Raw genomic sequence first — 20,151 nt, 5'->3', positions numbered from 1 at the left:
ACCTTCAAACCGACAGGTATTACAATTTCTCTACTATTAAGACGAGGCCATCAAAGAGTTAAGACTAATAAAAAATGATAATTATTTAGTTTGCAAGAGTTTCATGTTACCGAATTCGTGCAATGAATCCAGGCTCATACCGTTTGAATGAATGAGAGTTGAGGTTTTTAAACGTATTTGTACGTTTTATGAAATCTTGTCTAGTTGTCTTCTCAGAAATAACAAATCAATTAAAATTATGCTTTGATATATAGAACAATGCTTATTTTTGTCAAGGATATCGATGTTTAATGTTTTAAAAAAAAATCTTGTAAAGTGTAAAGGAAATTATATCGTTGTCCAAAAGAAAATCTATAATTTTATAATGGTGGTCGCATTATATCTTAGGGTAAGCGGAAAATAGGAATGATTTGGGATAATGACTAAAAAACTATATTACGTAACTAACTTTTTAATGGAATTAAAAAAGCAAACTTTGTTTTTCCAACCGGAAAAAAACAAAGAAATTGTCAAAACAAACATTTCATCCTTTTTTTTACATTAAATCGAAAACTTGTTTTTGACGAATTTGATAATCATGGTCGTAACAAAACGTAAACAAGATTGCAAGTCTTATCTTCTTAAACAAGAAGATTACAAAAAAAAGAAAAAAAAAAATTAACGTAAATACTAATGGTTTGTGGAATTATTGATCCTATTTGATAGAATGTCCTGAGATTTTTTAAGTGAGATGAGGATCTTAGTCCAAATTTGGTATTGACATATAGTATTAAACGCAAATACACATATCGGTCATCAACATGGGGAAAATGTAGTTTTTAACGTAAACAAATCATGTACTCCACCAACTATAAAACAATCAACAACTTTTTCAACTATGTGTCGCGTAATTAGCGTAGAAGATGGTCATCATTAATTCAAAGATTAGGATCAACTTATATCGTACGTAGTCACAGATGCTGTTCTCTATAGCTTAGACAACAAATACGTACATTTTTGAATTATTCAATTCAATTAATTCCCTTTTTCTAAAAAAACAAGTAGCAGCCAAATCTTTTGGACTTTCTTCTTTCAACGACAAATATGGAATCTCTGATTTGGAAAGACCAATTAAATTACCCTTTTTGACAATCTAAAAATGGATAAAACTATTCGATTTCTGTGTTCAAGATTCTATATGTATTAACTAAACTGTGGCCGACGACCTGTGGTGAATATCCCGTGGCTTTTGTAAAAAAATAAAAAATATATATAAAGACTTTTTCTTCCGTCAAAATGTGAATTTATATATATGAATTATGAAAATTATAGTATCAGGACTAATCTTTTTTTTTCTTTAATAATTAATAATTTCGATAATTGTGTTGCAACAAACTCCAATTAAATATATTAATAAACATAACCTAACTAGTTTGGCGAATAAAATCAGGTTGGTAATGACATCTCAACTCTGTTTCCCGTGATGATTTAAAAAAACGTTTAACGAAAAAAAATATATAGTAAGGTTAAACTAGTTAAAATGGTATAGTTACAATATTAAATTTTAATGCTAACCAAATTTGTATTGTGTTTTTCATGTTTGAATTTATTTACTTCTTTGAAAGTTTGAATCAGTAAAATAGCTATTTGATATAAAAATATATTATTTTTCTCTCCAACCGTATGACTTGGTTGGTCGTATGCTATGTAAGAAATTTAGCTAATCAACCAGATAAAAATATTAAGTTGGAAGAGTGACATCAGATAAAACTTAATTACATATGATTAGTGTGGGTCAAGTGATGTATAACGAATTGAACAAAAATATAAATGATGATCATAATAAATATGATGCAGATTTAATAAACACATGCTAAATTCATCAAAGACTGTTGTGTATTAATTTTGATCTAAATGGCTTTTGCTCACGGCACTACTAGTATTACCTCGGTGGCCATAACATTTGTTCGGAAGTGATTAGAATAGTAGTTGTATAAGGAAAGGTTTTATTAACTCTTATTTAAGTATATTACAAATATTTCTGTATATTTTTGTTTATTCTGTATATTTTATTTTAACAATTCTTATTAAGTAGATGATAAATTATAAATCTATCTAAAAGAATTATTAATCCGTTACAGAAAGAAAAACATCGACTATTTTGATATGCATAAAATATTACTGTATTTAGTGAGATTATAAATAAATTTATATGGGAATTACATGGTATTCTAGTAAAAATGAAAATGCCGGAAAAAACATGGCACGTACAAGATTGAGTGAAAGTGAATCCTAATAAAAAATTTAATCAAAGATTATAATATTTTTTTTGTCCATAATACAACAAAACTATATAAAGATTTGGGAATAAACACACTCCACTTTATTTCCGAGGCTAAGATAGAAGACAACAACAGGGACAGCTAGCTATCAGCTATGGAATGGAACGAGTGCTTTTGGCGGTGGTGGTTGGTGCAATGGTGTATCAATCAGTATTATTGACCGATTTCTCAAAATGTTAGTAACGTGATTATTATTTTCTTGTTTTTTAGGTTTCAATCAAATTTATTTGATATGATTACTTGCTTTATGAAAAAAAATGTTTTCAGAATCAAAAGTTTGATGTGTGCTGACTATGGTGGAAAAAAAAAACACCTTTGCTTTAAACGATTTCTCTGGTATGATAACATTGATACCCAAATAAAATGCATTGTTGGTCAAGAAGAACAAATATTAATATATATATATATATATATATAAAGTGGCTTAACGTGTCCTAATTTAACACTTTTGGCATAATTAATCACTTTCCACTCGTTTTTGGGTAGAATTAAACCGATTAATAGTAGTATGATCACGAAGACTTACTTAATCACGGATCTTTTTGAATATATATAAGAACATCTTCTTACTCATGTGACTCATTCATTTATCAATTACCTAACCATTGCTCCACTAAACTAATTATTGACTTGACATCCCAAAGTACCTGTATTGTAATATTGGTTCACTAATTTGATTGATTTCTTTCAGTGAAAACATTGTATAATCTTTCTTAACTCTAAAGAATGAATTTAATCCATACATCTATATGCCAATAAATAATTATATAAAAAATATATACAAACTTCAATACATGTATGAGATAAACATATAAACCTTTGTCAAAAAAACAATAATAATGTCGTTAGTTAAAGTCGTCGCCGACACTCTATGTGCCAGTGACCCTTTTTTTTATTTTCTAACGGTTTCACATCAAGTCAAATCGAGTATGCTTTCTGATGTTGAGTTCACACTTGAAGATATTTTTTGGAATAATTGGAGATTTAATACATTTTCAAAAAGATATTAGCAAGATAGTACAAAGAGTATTTATAATTAGAGAAATAAACAATGATTACTATTAGACACTATTTGAATGACTCTCAAACCCTTAATTGAATGTTATAATTACAAGCATGCCATTAATGTTATAATACTATTAAATTTAATTATTTACATAACATAATATGATCTGTACGTTTATTATAGTGTACGGTTACACATACATATACACAATATACTTATATTTACTGTATATTATATGAGTTATATGAATAAAAAAAAAATTTATATATATATATATATGTACAGAAAAATATATGTACATATATAATTATACAAATATAAACCATTGTACAGTTAAAATATTTGTACAGAGACGTACAACCGTACAGAATAATGTATGTACAAGTACAATTGTACATATATAAACCTCTGTACATCAATATTTTTGTACACAAATATGATAAAAACCTCTGTACAGCAGCATTTTTGTACGGGCACGTCTTTATGTACAGACATATAATTGTACGAATCATAATTTGTATAAAATATTTTAGAAATTATAAAACAAAATGCATATCAAACTATAGAGAAAAAATGATAGATTTTTATGTTTATGAAGTTTTTTGAAAAAAAAAGTCATGCTATTAGTATTTTAGTTATTAAATTAGTGGAGATGTAAGAAATAGAAAAAAACTATATATATATATATACAACATACACACTCTTTTGGTCTTTTAACCCACTCTCCTCTACCCTACATCATCTTCTATCTCACAATTCTTCTATCTCACAAACAGTAAAATCAACTCAAATCTCTAATTTTAAATAGTAAATGTAGTATATTGCCTATTTTGTTTCAAAAATGTACTAAATGGCAAACTTTCCCATATTTTTTTGGGTAAAAATGTTAAATTTCATTTGAAACGTATAAGGTTTTTACATCAAATAAAATCTTCAAAAACATGGTTCTATGCAAAAAAAAAAGAAAAAAAAAAAAGAAGAAAAGTGAATGAGAACATAAACATTCGAGAGCCAATAACATCACTATACCGTAAAGCTAGACTTTAAACAAAGAGATTCCCCTAAGCAAAAAATGGCAAGAAACCAAAACATTTCCAAAATTGAGGTGACCATCAGATTGACGATGAAGCAAGATGGTAGTAATTTATTAGGGAACTGAAATAGTATCTAAAGTCACATACCCATATTTAGTAAAGTCTATGAGTTCCTCAATTTTAAGTTGAAAGGCAATATATAAATGTGACATATAGAGAATTTGCAGTTTAGGTTTTTTTTTCTCCATCGTTGCTACTCAGACAGTTTTTACTATCTTTGATAGTATTGACACTAGACTATATATAACTAGATTGTCACCAATTTATGATGCTATAACGTGGACGATGAACAATATCACAAATTAACATCGGACATGTATATTACTCATCGAGAATAGTGGACATCAAAGACAATGTATTATATCCATTAGTATATGAGCTACATTAAATATCGTCTACCACACCATGAACGTGACAATGGACGTTGCCAACGTAAACAACAATGAATCATACGTAAAAGAATGTACTGGTCACTATGAGCCGTGTATCGTCCACTAGAACAGTGTGGAAGTGTATCGTCCACCTGTTTTATTTTCCTTTAGAATTTGAGTATAGTGTGTTCTGATGTATATTTTTACCAAACAACCACTTTAACCCCTATATATTTAATTTAGGGATGACGACTTTTTTGAACATTTTCGTTATTATGCCATTATTTATTTCGTCGTCATTCGGAACAAAAGGATCATGTTTAGGAAGCAATCAGTCTACCAAAGAGCCCACCACAACCAAACGTCTTTTTCACTTTCATTAGTTTCAAACTCCTTTGATTTTTCTCACGTGAAATGAAATCCACTTGCAAATCTTTATGTTACTCAACATCGATCCTTCTGAGTTCTGTCTCTCTCTCTCTCTCTATATATATATATGGAGATATTGGTATGACTACATATAGCTGAGAATATAGAAGAGACTCGTTTTTGCATGGTTGTCAAATTCTTATAGTCCACCCTTTGTTCTTCTCACGCTTTCTACTCTCTTGCTTCTCCTAGGGCCCCTAGCTATTAGCTTTTCATAGGCTTCTTTTTTTTGTCTTCTCAACAGCCAAATTTTCACTGAGGTAAATCTCAAAAAGAGGTTTTGGTTGGATCTGGATTCTTGAGTTTTAAAGAGAAGTCCAGGGAAATTGAGAGAAGACACAAAATATGAAGTTTGGGAAAGATTTTGTAAGGCAGATGATTCCAGAATGGCAACAAGCTTACCTGGATTACGCTGGTCTCAAAACCATTCTTCAAGAAATCAAAACTTCACGAAAAAGATTAGAGAGACCAGGTGGCTTGAAACGCAAGCTATCTGCTAGCCGCAACTTCAGCAGCCTCACAAAGCGGTATAGCCGCAACTCCTCGTCTTGGGAACCCGATGTTCAGGACATTCTGGTGTACGCAACGACTGGGGATGATGGGTTCGAGAGATACGAGACAACCATCTTGGAAGTTGCAGAGGCAGGGAGAGAGTCAGAGCTTGTGTTCTTCAATGCCCTAGATCTCGAGTTCGATAAAGTAAACCATTTTTACCGGTCTAAAGTGGAGGAAATGGTGAAGGAGGCCGTGGTTTTGAACAAACAAATGGATGCCTTCATTGCTTTCAGAATCAAAGTTGAACGACCTTCTTCTTCTTGGACCTGCTCTGAAACAGTATCTGTCGATATGAATGCCTTGGGTTCTAAGGAACAGAGTAAGTTTTTCAGAGATTGTTTCTTACTAAGTTTATTCTGAAAACGACACAAATTTTGAATCTCTTTTTTTTTTTTTTTTGAAGGGAAGACATTAGCTGATGAGATGGGAATCAAAGTAGAGGGAAATGAATCCAATGGTGAAGAGAGTGTACCAGAAGTGTTAAGTGTTCTTGACCGTATCAAACTGAACAAAACTCAGGAAACTCCTCTTTCCACGATTAAAAACGATTAAAAACGTCCTCAAGCTCTCTAACCAAGACGAGCTCAAATTCACAAGAGAGAATCTCAAGAAAATAGAAGCACGGCTTAAGAATGTCTTCATTGTGTTCTATCGCAAGCTTCGACATCTCAAGAATTACAGGTATGTTGTTTCTTAAGAAAATATTATGAAAATTCAAACAAGATTGTTTGACTAAATGCATGCTTTGTTCTTGACTAATTCAGTTTCTTGAACACATTGGCGATTTCAAAGATCATGAAGAAGTATGATAAGGTAACACTTGATTTAATCAGCTATATGTAATATAAGTTTCTTGACATTTATTAATATGTTTTTTTTGCTAAATATTTTCTATCAGATTGCTTCAAGAAGTGGAGCAAAATCATACATGGAGATGGTAGACAAGTCCTACCTCACTTGCTCTGATGAGGTTAATACAATATCTCTACATAAAACTTATTCTCTGCTTTCTATAAAACCAAAAACGTTAATCCTGAGCTTTCATTATAATTTAACAGATCAACAAGCTTATGTTAAGAGTTGAGTCTACCTTCGTCGAGCATTTCACCGGTTTGAATCGAAGCAAAGGAATGAGTCTCTTAAGACCAAAAGTGAAAAAAGAAAAACATCGAATAACGTTTTCTACTGGTAACTAAAAGATTTCACAAATTGAATCATTGGTTTTCTAACAGTAGTTCCTGAGTAGTTAATCATAACCCTTCCTATTTGTTTCTCAGGCTTTTTCGTCGGTTGCACTGTCTCTCTAGTGGTTGCTCTCGTCATGTTCACCCATGCTCGTGATTTAGTGGGCGCAGTTGGACATAAACTCTACATGGAGACAATGTTCCCTCTATACAGGTTCAAACAAATACTTACATTACTCTCTGATTGTGTCATTATTTTTTCTTGCTGATGACTAGAACGTTTCTTGAACCTTGTTTTGTTTTCAGTTTCTTTGCATTTGTGGTTCTGCACATGATCATGTATGCTTCAAACATATACTTTTGGAAGAAATATCGAGTAAATTACCCGTTTATATTCGGATTCAAAGAAGGAACAGAGCTTGGTTACAGACATGTTCTGCTTCTAAGCTTTGGTCTCGGTACACTTGCTCTCTGCGCTGTTCTAATAAACCTTGACATGGAGATGGATCCTTACACTAATGACTACAAGACCATTACTGAACTTCTTCCCCTTTTTATTGTAGCTGTAAGTTGTTCATCATAAAAACAACAAGAAACTTAAATCATTCTGTTACTAATGTAGTAACACATTTAGTTTGTACAATGTTTTGCAGCTAGTGATAGCTATTTTTTTCTGTCCCTTCAACATTTTTTATCGGTCAAGCCGAGTCTTCTTCCTCATGGTTGTATTCCGCTGCATAGCTGCGCCACTCTACAAGGTATTTTACTCTAGCAAATCCACTGTTTTCCGCTAAGTAAATGCATCGATAAATCTCTCAAACTTTTCATCTAAATTTGCAGGTTAATCTTCCAGATTTTTTCTTGGCAGACCAATTAACAAGTCAGGTTTGTGTGTTCTCATAATGTTTTCTAAATTTCATGATAATTTTTTCATAATGTTTCAACTCATTACTCAACATTCTTTATCTAGGTTCAAGCACTGAGGAGTCTGGAGTTTTACATATGTTACTATGGTTGGGGAGACTTTAGCCACAGACAAAACACTTGCAAATCAAGCGAAGTATACAGCACATTCTACTTCATTGTCGCTGTGATTCCTTACTGGTCACGTTTCCTTCAGTGTGTTCGAAGATTGATAGAAGAGAAAGATTCAAGCCAAGGCTATAATGCTCTCAAGTATTTATTAACCGTTGTCGCTGTATGCTTGAGAACAGCTTATAGCTTTAACAGAGCTGGAAACATCTGGAAAATTGCTGCATGGGTTTTCTCGGCATTGGCAACTTTTTACGGCACATATTGGGACATTGTTTTTGACTGGGGATTGCTTCACAACCCATCTAAATATTGGTTGAGAGAGAAGCTTCTCGTTCCTCACAAAGCCGTCTACTACGTTGCAATGGTGAGAACTAAGAAAATAAAGAAACAGTACACATCCTTGATTTCGGATTTTCTTTATAAGTTTGTTTCCTGCCTTCTCTTCTTTGTAGGTCTTAAACATTGTGTTGCGGTTGGCGTGGTTGCAGACCGTGCTGGATTTCAATTTCAAGTTCTTACATCGCGAAACTATGGTTGCCCTTCTTGCTGCTCTTGAGATCATACGCCGTGGTATCTGGAATTTCTTTAGGTAACTTCTGAACCAAAAAAAAGCTATCACTAAATCTTCCTTTTAAAGCACTTTTCGCTGAAGGGTTCTTGCTTTGTCTGGTTGTGAAGGTTGGAGAATGAGCATTTGAACAACGTAGGAAAGTTCAGAGCATTCAAATCAGTTCCGCTACCATTCAACTATGACGAAGAGGATGATCGAGATAGTTAATTCTTAGATTCGATCTAATCAACGTTTTTCCACAAGAGTGGATTTCCAATTTTGTTTAGGGCTTGCTTGTAAACAATAAAGAGAAGGAAATGAACACGATGAGGCTTCGGATATGATAATCTTATCTAGGGTTATTGCTGTGCTCTCTGTCATAATGAACCCAGATCAGATTCCAAAAACCAAAATTAGTTGATAGACCTACCAAAACAACTGCGATCACACCTGCGAGCAAATTGAGCATCCGTTGTAACAAACATGAGCATCCGTTGTAACAAACATGAGCTCCTTTCACTATGATACACCAAAAATTACCCTTGTAATGACACTAAGAAACTACGAAGTATTGAGACAGGATGCGTAAGACAAGAGGTTTCTAAAACTTGCATAGATGGTTTCACGTGAATATTTTTCTCCATATTTAAAATAGATATAGCTGTTGATTTAAAGTCTAAGAGCACATATATGAAAATGACCTGGCCTAGACTTTGCAACAAGCAATGACAATAGTATTATTTGTCAAAAGAAGCATGAGCATATTGATCTTGCAGGGAAAAACCAAATAGTTTGCCAAAACAGCATCAACTAAGTCTATCACATCACTCGAGTCTACTACTACGAAACCCAAGAATTTCCCATCTTGATATCCAACAAGGAGTAATCATATTGGAAACCTTAATCAGTTGTGCGAATTGCCTTGCTCACTAGGGTTTACCCGTTCACCGCTACAACAGAAGAAATGTGGCAGCTTAACTCGCCCGCAACTCCTGGAACATAGAAGAGTATGGACTTAAAACAGTGGTACATACAAAAACAACTGCCCTCTCAATGAGATCAGGGAAAATGAAAAAAGTACTAAATCAAGCATATGCCAAGGCCAAACAGACTCTTGTACCTCGATGAACACAAGAAGTTATTTCATCAAACTCGTTAAAGATTCACAGTACTAGTTACTGAAATGCAGAACTATGCAGTTTCTAACAAGTGATGGTAAAGGACAGAATATTGAATCAGAAATACACTTTTTTCTTCAGCTAGACCTATGGATAGATTAAGAATCATCAAACCAAAAAAAGCAAAAAGAGAAGCCAATCTATTACCTGCAACGGATGATCACAGGAACAGGCTTAAGAGCCTTCGGCCCATTTCTTATCCCTCTCTTGTGTTTAGAAATCTGCATGTTTCACAAGAACAGCTTCGATTAACACTATCATTCTCAAACGAAACAAAGCCATTAAAAAAAATACACATTATACATTTGATACTAGATAGATAGCTCTTAACTCCCCAGAACATACAAACTCATGGTGGTGAACCTTAAGTAACCAAATCAATTTAGATGTGAGCTTAAACCCCAAAGATACAGAAGAAAATGGAAATGAACACTCAAAAACAGCCCAAAAAAGACAACATTTTTCTAAGAGAGGTTCTATTGAAGGTGCAACCAGAAACAAATAACTAATAAGTCCAATAGTGAGCCTCCCTAAAACCCTAGATAAACCATGAATCCGGCAGAAAAAGACTAAATCCCAGATGCCACAATAATTCAAAACCCTAAGAAGGTTTAACATTTCAGAAGTGGAATACCAAAGGGAGAAAACCAATTAAAAGACTGAGAGTTCCGTGACCTTCTTCTTAGGCACAGCCATTAGCTCCATGGATCCACCGAAAGCAAAACTAGGAAGCCCGAATCCGAAGCTCTTTTCATCGATCGAACCCGGTTGACTCTGATCGAACTCAGGTAAAACCAGCGGCGGCATAGAAATGGGGCTATCGAAAGCTCCGTTCAAGGGCGAAGGCATCGCCGCCACGTGGCTGAAGCATCGAGTTTCTAAAATGCGGCATGACTCAACCGCGGCGCGTTTTAACGATGTCAGTCTCAACGCCATTGATGCAGACGGAAGTGGGAGACTCGAGAGAACCGAACGAAGAAAGGCGAGAAATTATGAAGGCAGATGAGAGCTTAAACGACATCGTTCTGTAGTACGTGCCGAATCGAACCATAAAATTTCTAATTTTGGTTCTAGATAACCGACTCTGGACCGTATTTTTAAGGTGCATTGCCCGGTTTGATTCATAAATCATCGGGGTTTAACCGATCCGAGCCATTTCGAAACCCTCGGGTGTCTTCTTCGTCGTCGGGTAAAAATATTAACACAGATCAAGCGGAGAAGCAAAGTGAAGAAGCTCAGCAACAATGTCGTGGATGAAAGGTGATCTGCTTTCCAAAACCAGGAGGATTGTTGGTGGATTGGCTACACGAGAGCCTGTTTGGCTTAAAGCCATGGAAGCGTAACTCTCTCTCTATCTCTCTCTCCCTCTCTCCCATTTGCATTTTTCCCAAATTTTCTCGAGATCGATCTATCAGTTAATTACTTCCTTACTGATTCATTCCGTCACAAGGTTTCTAATTCGGCTGCGATTGAATTTGAATTGCATAAAAAGCTGTGAATTTGATGTCTGTGGTATTTGGATTTAGGATTTTTTGGTTTAGTTTCTTCACTGTTGTTGAAATGAGTGTGCTATGATTTGGTCTTAATGCGCAGTTCACCGCCTCCTGTGTTTCCTCGCTCTAATGGGAAAATCAAGAAGATTGTTCTCCCTGAGGATCCTTATGTTCGTAAATTCGCTAATAAGCATCCTGGAACCAAAATTGACGACCCTGTCAAGTAATTTCTATACCCTTATATATCTGCATTTACACCAAATATGGTTTGATGATTTGTATCATGAGTTTTTTCTTTGAATTGCTTATTCTAGAAAGAATCAAATTTGAATTCTAAACAATCTTTTGGCTGAACTTCTCGTCTTTAACGATTACTAATAACCATGGGCGTCTCTCTTAAATTCTGATTAATGGGGGAGTTTCACCATTCGTTCTGGATGTATCTGTATTCTTATCAGTTTGTATAATGTGTTTTTCTATCTTCAATCGCCTAGGATTTCGGCGTTTGTCCCTGATCTTGCTCGTGTCTATGGTTGCCGGGTCCTTGAACTGAAGGAGAATGGCATCAGTGAGGATGATGCTATGTCTGTTGCTAATGTACGTATTTTCGTTTTACATTCTTGATTAGCTATTAAAGGCACAGATACAATTGAGTTTGTTTCTAAACTTGTACTTGAATAGATAAGAATCGTAATGCATCTACTGCTGATGTTGTTCCTTTGAACACCAGAGAGATGTTTTTCTTCTTTTTATTGATTTAGATCTTTATGTTTTTTTCAGATGGAATATCTCTCAGAGAGAAAGGAAATGAAGAAAGCATACAAACGCTTAAAGGAGCTTGCGAAAATGCAAGATAAGGATCCACCTCCTAAACCGTATCCTAGTGCTAAGAAAGGGTTAATAACTCAAGAGAAGAAATCCGCTAAAGATCGGTTCCAGACTCCTAGCGTTCGCAGGCTAGTTAACCAGTTGAAGACTGAGAAAGATGTGTTACTGCAGGACAAAACCGGAGGAAGTGCTAATCAGGATAATTGGATTGAAGAATAAATTCTCCATCATCTTTTTCTTTTATGCAACTCTTCATCCAATTTATATTTGTAAAACAGTCTTTTTTTATATATTGCATTCTTTTACTACAAATGTTTCGCAACAAGACAAGTGTTATTTCCATTTGACTGTCTTTGTAATAAAATCATTGGATGTTTTCTTCTATGAGGCAAGGAATTACATAAAGCAAAATGGTTATTTATCTATGATCCTACAAACGTTTAGTTTCAACTTTCAACAGTTGCAAAATACTTGTCACTTTAGGCCAATAAGAGTCTTCATTGCTTTCTTTTTCGATACCACTTTGCTATAAACACCCTTCCCTAGCTTCAAGATTTTCTCCATCTCCACGATGTTACTGCTACCTCCATTCTTCTTCATCATCCCTTCCACCGCCATCTTCATCAATCTCTCTTCACTTCCAATGACATCAGAGACACTGTCCACCACAACTTCCATTGTTGGAATCTTCCTTCCCCACCTCTTCATTAGTCTCTCCGAGTTATAAATCTCATCATAAACTCTCCAATAAGATGCTCTCAACAACCCTTTATCCTTCCCTTTCACCTTCCATCTCTTCATCCCTTCCTCCATCATATAGACCGCGTTCCCTGCATCTACACCTCTCTCTACCCCCATTTCTATCTCTCTTATCTCTTGGTTAGTAACATACAACAGACTCTCAATCTTGCATCTGCTGCATCCGCAACAAAATCCCCATGACTCAGCCATCTCTTTCCGTTTTTCCAATGGTGAAAGCACGTCAAAGTAAGCAAAACTGATCTCTTCCCCAGCTTTGATGTCTTTCGAGGCATGAACAATCGCATAGTCTCCAACGTGAAGGCGTCTTGCGTTTGGGAGACACGAGTGGTTAATAAATGAAGCAAGAGTCCATAGACCTACACCGTAATACTCTTTGTTCTTCCCCATAACTTTAGCAGAAACCGCATCTTCCACCAGAGAATTCACATCAAGAATACTCAATAGCTTCTCCGAATCCAAATTATGTTTCAAGTCACCACCACAGGTTTCAAATGCTTCCTCAGGCCTAAAGAGAGATATCTCTGGAATCTCCAGACTATCTTCGTCTTTTCCAGTGGACAAAGCGGAGACAACTCTACGAGTTCTATCGCATCTTCTCACTGATTCAGTAACCTCTTCAACGAAGTTTTTCCACATTATCAATTGCGCCTTTTCGCCAGAATCTCCATTGCCTAAGATCCCTCTCTCAATCGCAACCGCCTTTGTAACCAAGATCAAAGTCCCTGCAACAATATTCTTCGTAGCAAACAAGCCACGCCCACTAAGATCAGATTTCTTAATCTCAATAGACCCAATAAACTCAGCTAGCTCGGGACATCTCCCACGAAACCCACTTAAGATCCAATCAGACAAATCAAAAGCCCCAGTCTTTGCTTGAAACTCGAGCTTCTTACATTTCTCCATGTACACAGTAACAGTCTCCAAGTTATCACTCGCTTGTGGGTCGAGCAGAGCTGTTTTAAAGCATTCCAAAGCCGATGAGTATTTGCTCAAACCGAGCAAGACTTTACCTTTACATAGAAGTGTCTTGAAATGGGTCTTTTCGATTTCAAGTGCTTGATCACAATCCTTCATCGCTTCCAAGTAATGGCGTAGCCTGGCTCGTGCCTCAGCTCGATTGCATAAAGATAAGCAGAGAGATCTCCGGAGCTTAGCAATTGAATCCGGATCCGGGTCGGACTCACCAGCATTTGAGATTTGGATCCGGGAGAGATCGATGAATTGAGTGTAAACCAGTATAGATTCTTCCCATTCTTCCCGAAGAAGAAGCTCTGTAGCTTTAGATCTCAAGCTCTGCAACAGCTCCAATGGCCCGTCTCTCTCTTCCTCTAATTCAAATCCCTCTCCTCCCATTGCTATCTTCTGAGATTATATCAATATAAAGTTTTGGATTTTGGCTTTTGATTTACTGATTTTGTGATTGTTTCTCACTGGACCTTAAATGTTAGAGTTTTGTAACGGTCGGATTTGCCTTTTTTACAACCATGGTTTTGTCCCCCATTTGCTGTAACGGTCATGAAACTACTTATAAAAAATTACATCACTCAGCAAAAATTCAGATCTGAATCAGCTGATTAATTAACTATAGCCCTCTCATAGCTTTTAACAATCTTCTAAACTTGTAAGACCAACTGATGCTGTTTTAAACCGCTTAATCAAAACTCTTTAATACCAAAGTGTATCCATTACCAATATTCAAAGCAAAAGAGATTGATTTGTTAGTTAGTCTCAGTGTCTCACTCTCACAAGTGAATCCCACTCTGTTTTGTAAACTTAGTGATCTCATTCCCTTCTGATACAGCCAAGCCTATCCCTGTTCTGCCATTATTACCAACACCTCTGTAATACAATCTCCATTGATGATCAGAGTCTCCATCCATCTCAATCAAATATGGACACCCTACTCCTTCATTGTCCCACGCACCGCCTTCACCAACTGCAACCACCGCTTCCTCGTCCTGAACCCGTTTCCAGTCCTTAATCCCGTCTTTCGAAACCGCCAAACCAATGCTCATTTTCCCGGTTCTATCTACACCTTCATAGGCCATCATATAACTCCCATCTCTTTTGTTCCTTGACACACAAGGATATCTTCCTCCAAGCTCATCGAAGAAACTGGATCCATCCTTCTCGGATTTTCTTCCTCCTATGATCTTTCCCAATTTCAACCATTTGATCCCATCTCTAGACCTCGCCATCCCAATACAGAATTCGCTGGTATTAGCATCAAATGAATGGTAATACATCCTTAGATCACCATCTCCATGGAAAACTACATGTGGAGATGCAATATAGAGAAAGTCCCAATCTTTCTCAGACCCAACATCAAACAAAGCCCCACTATGATGCTCACCTTCAATTCTAGCCCAATGCCTACCATCTTGACTGATTGCTAACCCAGGGAGTGACATATAAACCTTAGATTTCTCAACATTCTCATCACAAAGGTGAAACCTTTCTGGATTCCCAAACCCGGAAGTGAAACCTTGGGACTGAAACTCAACCGTCTCTGTATTGTAGCCTGTGTAGTACATCCAGTAAACAGAGCTATCAGCCCTGACTTTAGAACTCGACCTTATCACAACTTCACCGGGTCGAACACTTGCAGTATCGAATCCCCACCAGTCTTCACCATTGCTCATAACCAAACCCACATCTTCGTTTGACTCAACCTTACCTACCCCTCTCTCCCAATGAATCCCATTGTTTGAAACCGCTAATCCAATAGAATCTGAAACAGGGTTTTGCTTGGAGCTTCCATGGTACCACATGTACCATCTCTCTTCGTTATCGCTTAGAAATCTCTTCACAACCGGAGAACCAATCTCCTCACTGTCCCAAGAGTCCTTAGATATGCCAAGATCAAGAACCAGCCCTCTCTTCAAAGAGATTGATGACTCAAAGGTCGAACCTTGACCCGTTTCACTACTTTTGGTGGTGGAGCATCTTGTGATTGTGAGGGAGAAAGGAAAAAAGCTTCTGTTCCGGTAAGTAAGGTATTCAAAGGAGAGAACAGGTGATCTGTTTCTCGAGGCCGTGACAATGCAGGAGCGGTTTACATGGAATTTGACAGCTGCAGTAGCTTCCATGGCTTGAAGAAACTGGAAAAGCAAAGTTGTTGCTCTGAGCCTCTGACTCTGATTGAAGTGAAATGCAACGGACCACAGATTATGTTTGGATAAGTTACCTACTTGCGAACTTCAAATATGACACGTGTCTGATGTTCAATGGTCAACTCAATGAGAAAATCAGAAAATCAAGATTGGGTAAAATCAAGAATGTCGAATTAGGTTTATAGTAAAGCCCAAATAAGACTCATTAATATTGAAATTGACTCACTAATTCTAAGGTTAATGAAATTAGGAGAAGTTTTTTGTGATAGAATTAGAAAACACGAGTGAAAATGCTAGCTTCACTTTACCAATAAGTTTTCTCAACCTCCAAATTTATGAGATTTCAATGTCTTTTTATATTACAAGACTTTGTTAGTTGAGAATTGGTTAAGCTACCAAAAACTGCCAATACTATTTGTACTCATGTTTCATGCAAAACTGGTCCCTAGACTATAATGAAAGACAGCCATAGTTCATAATTAAATCTGTATTTATAGTAACGTCTAATGAATAATAGCGCCAACTAGCTATGAGTATGTTAGCAAAACAAGCAGAAACATGTCTTTTTATTCCATCTAATTAATCATCAGTGACAATAGGCAATTATGTTACTTATAATGTAATCTCGGATATACACATAAATAATATTCCCACCATTTTAGAACTTAGATGTTTTAATTTGTTCCAATTCACATAATATATGTTTGATCTCTAAATGTAAGAACATAATTCATCCCAATGAAATTTATAAATCAACTAGGAAAAGAGAAGGAAGCAGCAACTATCAATTCAAAAATAAATGGCACGATGATGAAAGGTTGTTATTTTCCAAAGGGGGAAGGGATGTGTACTGGTTATATTTATCTTGTCTAGCTATTTAGGAGATTTAGACGATAAGCTGTTTTCATTGTCCATATACATAAAAGTTTCGAGAAAACAATATATGATATCAAAATCGCGTAAATGTTGGCTAGTTGTTTAATTTGTTTCTAAACAAGTTATATATACCATATACATATCATATGTAACATATGTATCAGAAACAGTTTTTATGGCTAAAACTCAACTACAGTAAGGTAATGTGTCTCATGGAAACGATCGATGATGTTGGTTTAGTCGATTGTAAGGTTGACAAAGAGAACATATATGCATGTGAAAGCTTTTCTTATTATTTTTTTCTTATGTGAAGACATGATAACATGTCATTCTGTATTTGGAAGAGACAAATTAGTAATTCAATTAGAGAAATTGGTTTAACTAACTCTCTTTAGTAATGAAGAGTCGTCGTATATGACCCAAGAAAGAAAATATTAAGAGCCGTAACCAAATATATTGTGAATACGATTTAATCACGTGATGTAGACTTTGAATTTGACACATATTGAGGATCCTTTCGTATCTAGTGATTGATTATCATCATAACGTCACCCACGTTATGAAACTATATCATTTTTATGCAGATGTCAATACGAACCAAAAAATCAGTTGCATATTCAAGAAATCACAAACCAGAGCCAGCACTCACTCATTGGCTGTTTTAACCAATAGACTCACTTGTATTTTCTTGGTCTCAGTTATGTTATGTATATACATGGCATTAGTAAATATGCAACAATAATAGTGTGTCCAATTATATGTTCAATATGATCGATGAATGTGGAACTGATGATATATAGATTAGTAATATGATATAACTTATATCATATCAAATGTAACGGGTTCATTATAATGTTTGGAACCGCACAAACACAATGAAATCATGTGGCACCCGAAACTGTTTAAAGTGCCGACAAAAAAAGCGATGGTGCCGTCGTTGGAATGTCTCGGTTTCCTCCAATTAACTACGTAACTTGTACAAAATTAAGACACTTTTGCAAGCCCTTTATAAAAATAAATAAAAATGGCCAAAAAAAAACTAATTAAGACACTTGATGCGTTTTGCTTTGCTTTATTTACAAATTTATTGTAAGTACTAAAACAGTTTTATCTCACTAATTAAACCCCGATTAAAAAATATAACTCATGAAGTGATATTCGATGATACCTTATTCTCTCCTAAGTAAAAGAACTAAATTCAGTATCATCTATAGTTTTTGATATCCACCAGTTAAAAAGGAGAAAAAGGTTGAAAAAAGTTGAAAAAAGGGAGAAAATGTTCTTAATATCGTCCACCACAGATAAACCATATATGTGTGCAGTGTGCTCGTCAACTTGACGCTATCTAGTAGCTAAGTCGTAAGTAACACAATCCATCTCGAACAGACGATTCGTTCAGAAAATGGCTAATATACACCTGACCTTTGTTATTGAATACATGGATAGTATATTAATATCTCAGTTTATATGAGCTATACTATAATGATATTTTAGTTGAGGTATTAAGTATAGTTGTTTGTCATAACCCAAATCCAAATTTAGTATCATATATACGTATGGCCTATGGGTATTATAGCAGACATACACATAATTGAGAATTAACCCTATTGGAAATTTCGGAATTACTTACTCGACAAAGATTAAGAGGGATGATGATTTTCTATAAAAAGGAAGTCTAGTTGACATATACGAGTACAAAAATCATAAACGTAAACAAAAAAGAATTAACAGAAATCGCAAGTTCAAGGTACTTTTTGTACTTGGATTATTGTATTTGCTATTAATACCTAATAAGCTTAATAAATAAAATATTATATTAAATGTTTTACTTATTTTGCGGAAATTCTTACGAATCGATTACATTTTTACAAATTACATCTTATCGTAACTATAATTTAATTGTCGAAAATATAAATTTATCGAATCGATGGAACTTTGATCTTATTAACAATTGCAATTTAATGTTTGGTCAACTCTAAACAAGAAAAATTTCTTTAATTTTAACAAGGAATCAAAATTATTCATCCAGAAAATCTAAACTTTCTAGAAAAAGGTAACAAATTGCACCCAAAAGATATAAAAGGGAAACCAAGTTGTTCACCAGAGAATCGTCAGCAACAGAAAGGGAGCCATAGGATGAGACGAGGATAATAAAGAAAAAGGATTCGAAGCCACGAATCTTTCTTTCTTGAAATGAACAATCTAAAATGGAAGAAGCCAACATATTTATTTGACCCCAAAAAAGATCTTCCAAGAATCTAATCGGACGGTAGAGACTAAACACTCGAGAACTTCCTCGAGATTAACAAGCGTTATGATAAAGAGTTCAAAGCTTCAGAATCATCAGTAGTGACAGACTTTAGTTTAACGGTCGTTAAATACGGCTCCGGACAACATATGTTTCAGCTGTCAGTAAAAATTAACTCTTTTCACCAATTTGCTCCTTACGGCATACTCATGATATTGGTTAGTATTACGTAAAGATGTGCTACACGCATACAAACATGCATGAGGACAGGGGAAAAGTGGTTGTCTGATTTGCATATTACGACGAGGGTGTCACATGATTCACGAGATTACAAACATTTATATTTTTATACGTTATACGGATTTTGGCATTCAAAGTTTTGTATATCATTGATATTAAATACAAGATTTTTTTAAAATAATAAATAAATAAATACAAGATTTTCTGTAATTACGCATTTGAGATGTATACATGCGAACCAACTCATTCCTACGTGTTCTAATAGCAACCATGCGTACTTGACTCCACTGTGTGTTACTGTGTTTATACAAGCATCTACTGATCTACGTACATAATTTTTTTTCTTCTGATAAATATTTACGAAACCTATATAATTATACATAATATCTACATATATATTCTTTGAAAATATTTTTAATGTCTGATTTTAGATCCATAATTAAATGTGAATTGCCCTATTTTCAAGTATAGTTTGCTATGTATTTGTCATTATAACATGGTGGAGATATATATACTGGGATAGTCGCATATAGTTGGCCCTTATTTATGTGATATATGTTCAAATTTTACCAGGAACACAAATATTGTCAAGTTTACTTACTTGTTTTCTCTAGAAGGATCTTTTGAAAAAGAAATATAAAAATGTAACTAGTCTTATATCAATCAATTGAACAATTACAGGCAAACATACAAATAAAAAACAGTAGGAGGAGAAGCGAAAATAAAATAGGAGACGAGTAGGAGCGGAGAGACGACGAAAAAGACAAAGAGGCAGGCATGTGCATGCATTGGCTATTCATCTCAAGCTCTTATTAAAAACTAGCCCTCCGCATAGCTTTCAAATTCTCAGTACTCCTCTACCAAATAA

At 35.0% G+C, this 20,151-nt stretch overlaps 5 protein-coding genes across 5 annotated transcripts; 2 read left to right on the top strand and 3 right to left on the bottom strand.

Moving 5' to 3' along the window:
* The first annotated feature begins 5,330 nt into the window (after nucleotides 1-5,330).
* LOC17898259 (phosphate transporter PHO1 homolog 7) lies at nucleotides 5,331-8,884 on the top strand. The gene is given in 13 exon segments (XM_023777152.1): nucleotides 5,331-6,095; nucleotides 6,180-6,319; nucleotides 6,321-6,457; nucleotides 6,541-6,589; nucleotides 6,675-6,746; nucleotides 6,835-6,964; nucleotides 7,054-7,174; nucleotides 7,267-7,525; nucleotides 7,614-7,718; nucleotides 7,801-7,845; nucleotides 7,931-8,359; nucleotides 8,448-8,584; nucleotides 8,674-8,884. Coding segments are annotated over 13 exon segments (2,253 nt in total). The 5' UTR covers nucleotides 5,331-5,566; the 3' UTR covers nucleotides 8,774-8,884.
* A 281-nt stretch (nucleotides 8,885-9,165) lies between these two features.
* Nucleotides 9,166-10,688, bottom strand: LOC17897031. The gene is made up of 3 exons (XM_006305705.2): nucleotides 10,399-10,688; nucleotides 9,871-9,944; nucleotides 9,166-9,537 (listed from the first exon to the last, which is right to left on the bottom strand). The coding sequence occupies exons 1-3, from the start codon at nucleotides 10,657-10,659 to the stop codon at nucleotides 9,450-9,452; spliced, it is 423 nt and encodes a 140-aa protein (XP_006305767.1). The 5' UTR covers nucleotides 10,660-10,688; the 3' UTR covers nucleotides 9,166-9,449.
* A 200-nt stretch (nucleotides 10,689-10,888) lies between these two features.
* On the top strand, nucleotides 10,889-12,428 carry LOC17900486. The gene is made up of 4 exons (XM_006305586.2): nucleotides 10,889-11,062; nucleotides 11,317-11,439; nucleotides 11,711-11,813; nucleotides 11,997-12,428. The coding sequence occupies exons 1-4, from the start codon at nucleotides 10,968-10,970 to the stop codon at nucleotides 12,261-12,263; spliced, it is 588 nt and encodes a 195-aa protein (XP_006305648.1). The 5' UTR covers nucleotides 10,889-10,967; the 3' UTR covers nucleotides 12,264-12,428.
* LOC17899842 lies at nucleotides 12,247-14,350 on the bottom strand. The gene has a single exon (XM_006303564.2). It carries the CDS (start codon nucleotides 14,157-14,159, stop codon nucleotides 12,519-12,521), a length of 1,641 nt encoding a protein of 546 aa, XP_006303626.1. The 5' UTR covers nucleotides 14,160-14,350; the 3' UTR covers nucleotides 12,247-12,518.
* Nucleotides 14,351-14,444: 94 nt separating this feature from the next.
* LOC17896985 lies at nucleotides 14,445-15,940 on the bottom strand. Its single transcript, XM_006304304.2, has one exon. The coding sequence runs from the start codon at nucleotides 15,893-15,895 to the stop codon at nucleotides 14,549-14,551; it is 1,347 nt and encodes a 448-aa protein (XP_006304366.1). The 5' UTR covers nucleotides 15,896-15,940; the 3' UTR covers nucleotides 14,445-14,548.
* Between the last annotated feature and the right edge of the window lie 4,211 nt (nucleotides 15,941-20,151).

The sequence above is a fragment of the Capsella rubella genome, unplaced genomic scaffold (assembly GCF_000375325.1).
Source record: "Capsella rubella cultivar Monte Gargano unplaced genomic scaffold, Caprub1_0 scaffold_1, whole genome shotgun sequence".
NCBI classification, from domain to species: Eukaryota; Viridiplantae; Streptophyta; class Magnoliopsida; order Brassicales; family Brassicaceae; genus Capsella; species Capsella rubella.
This window is presented reverse-complemented; position numbering and strand designations above follow the sequence as displayed.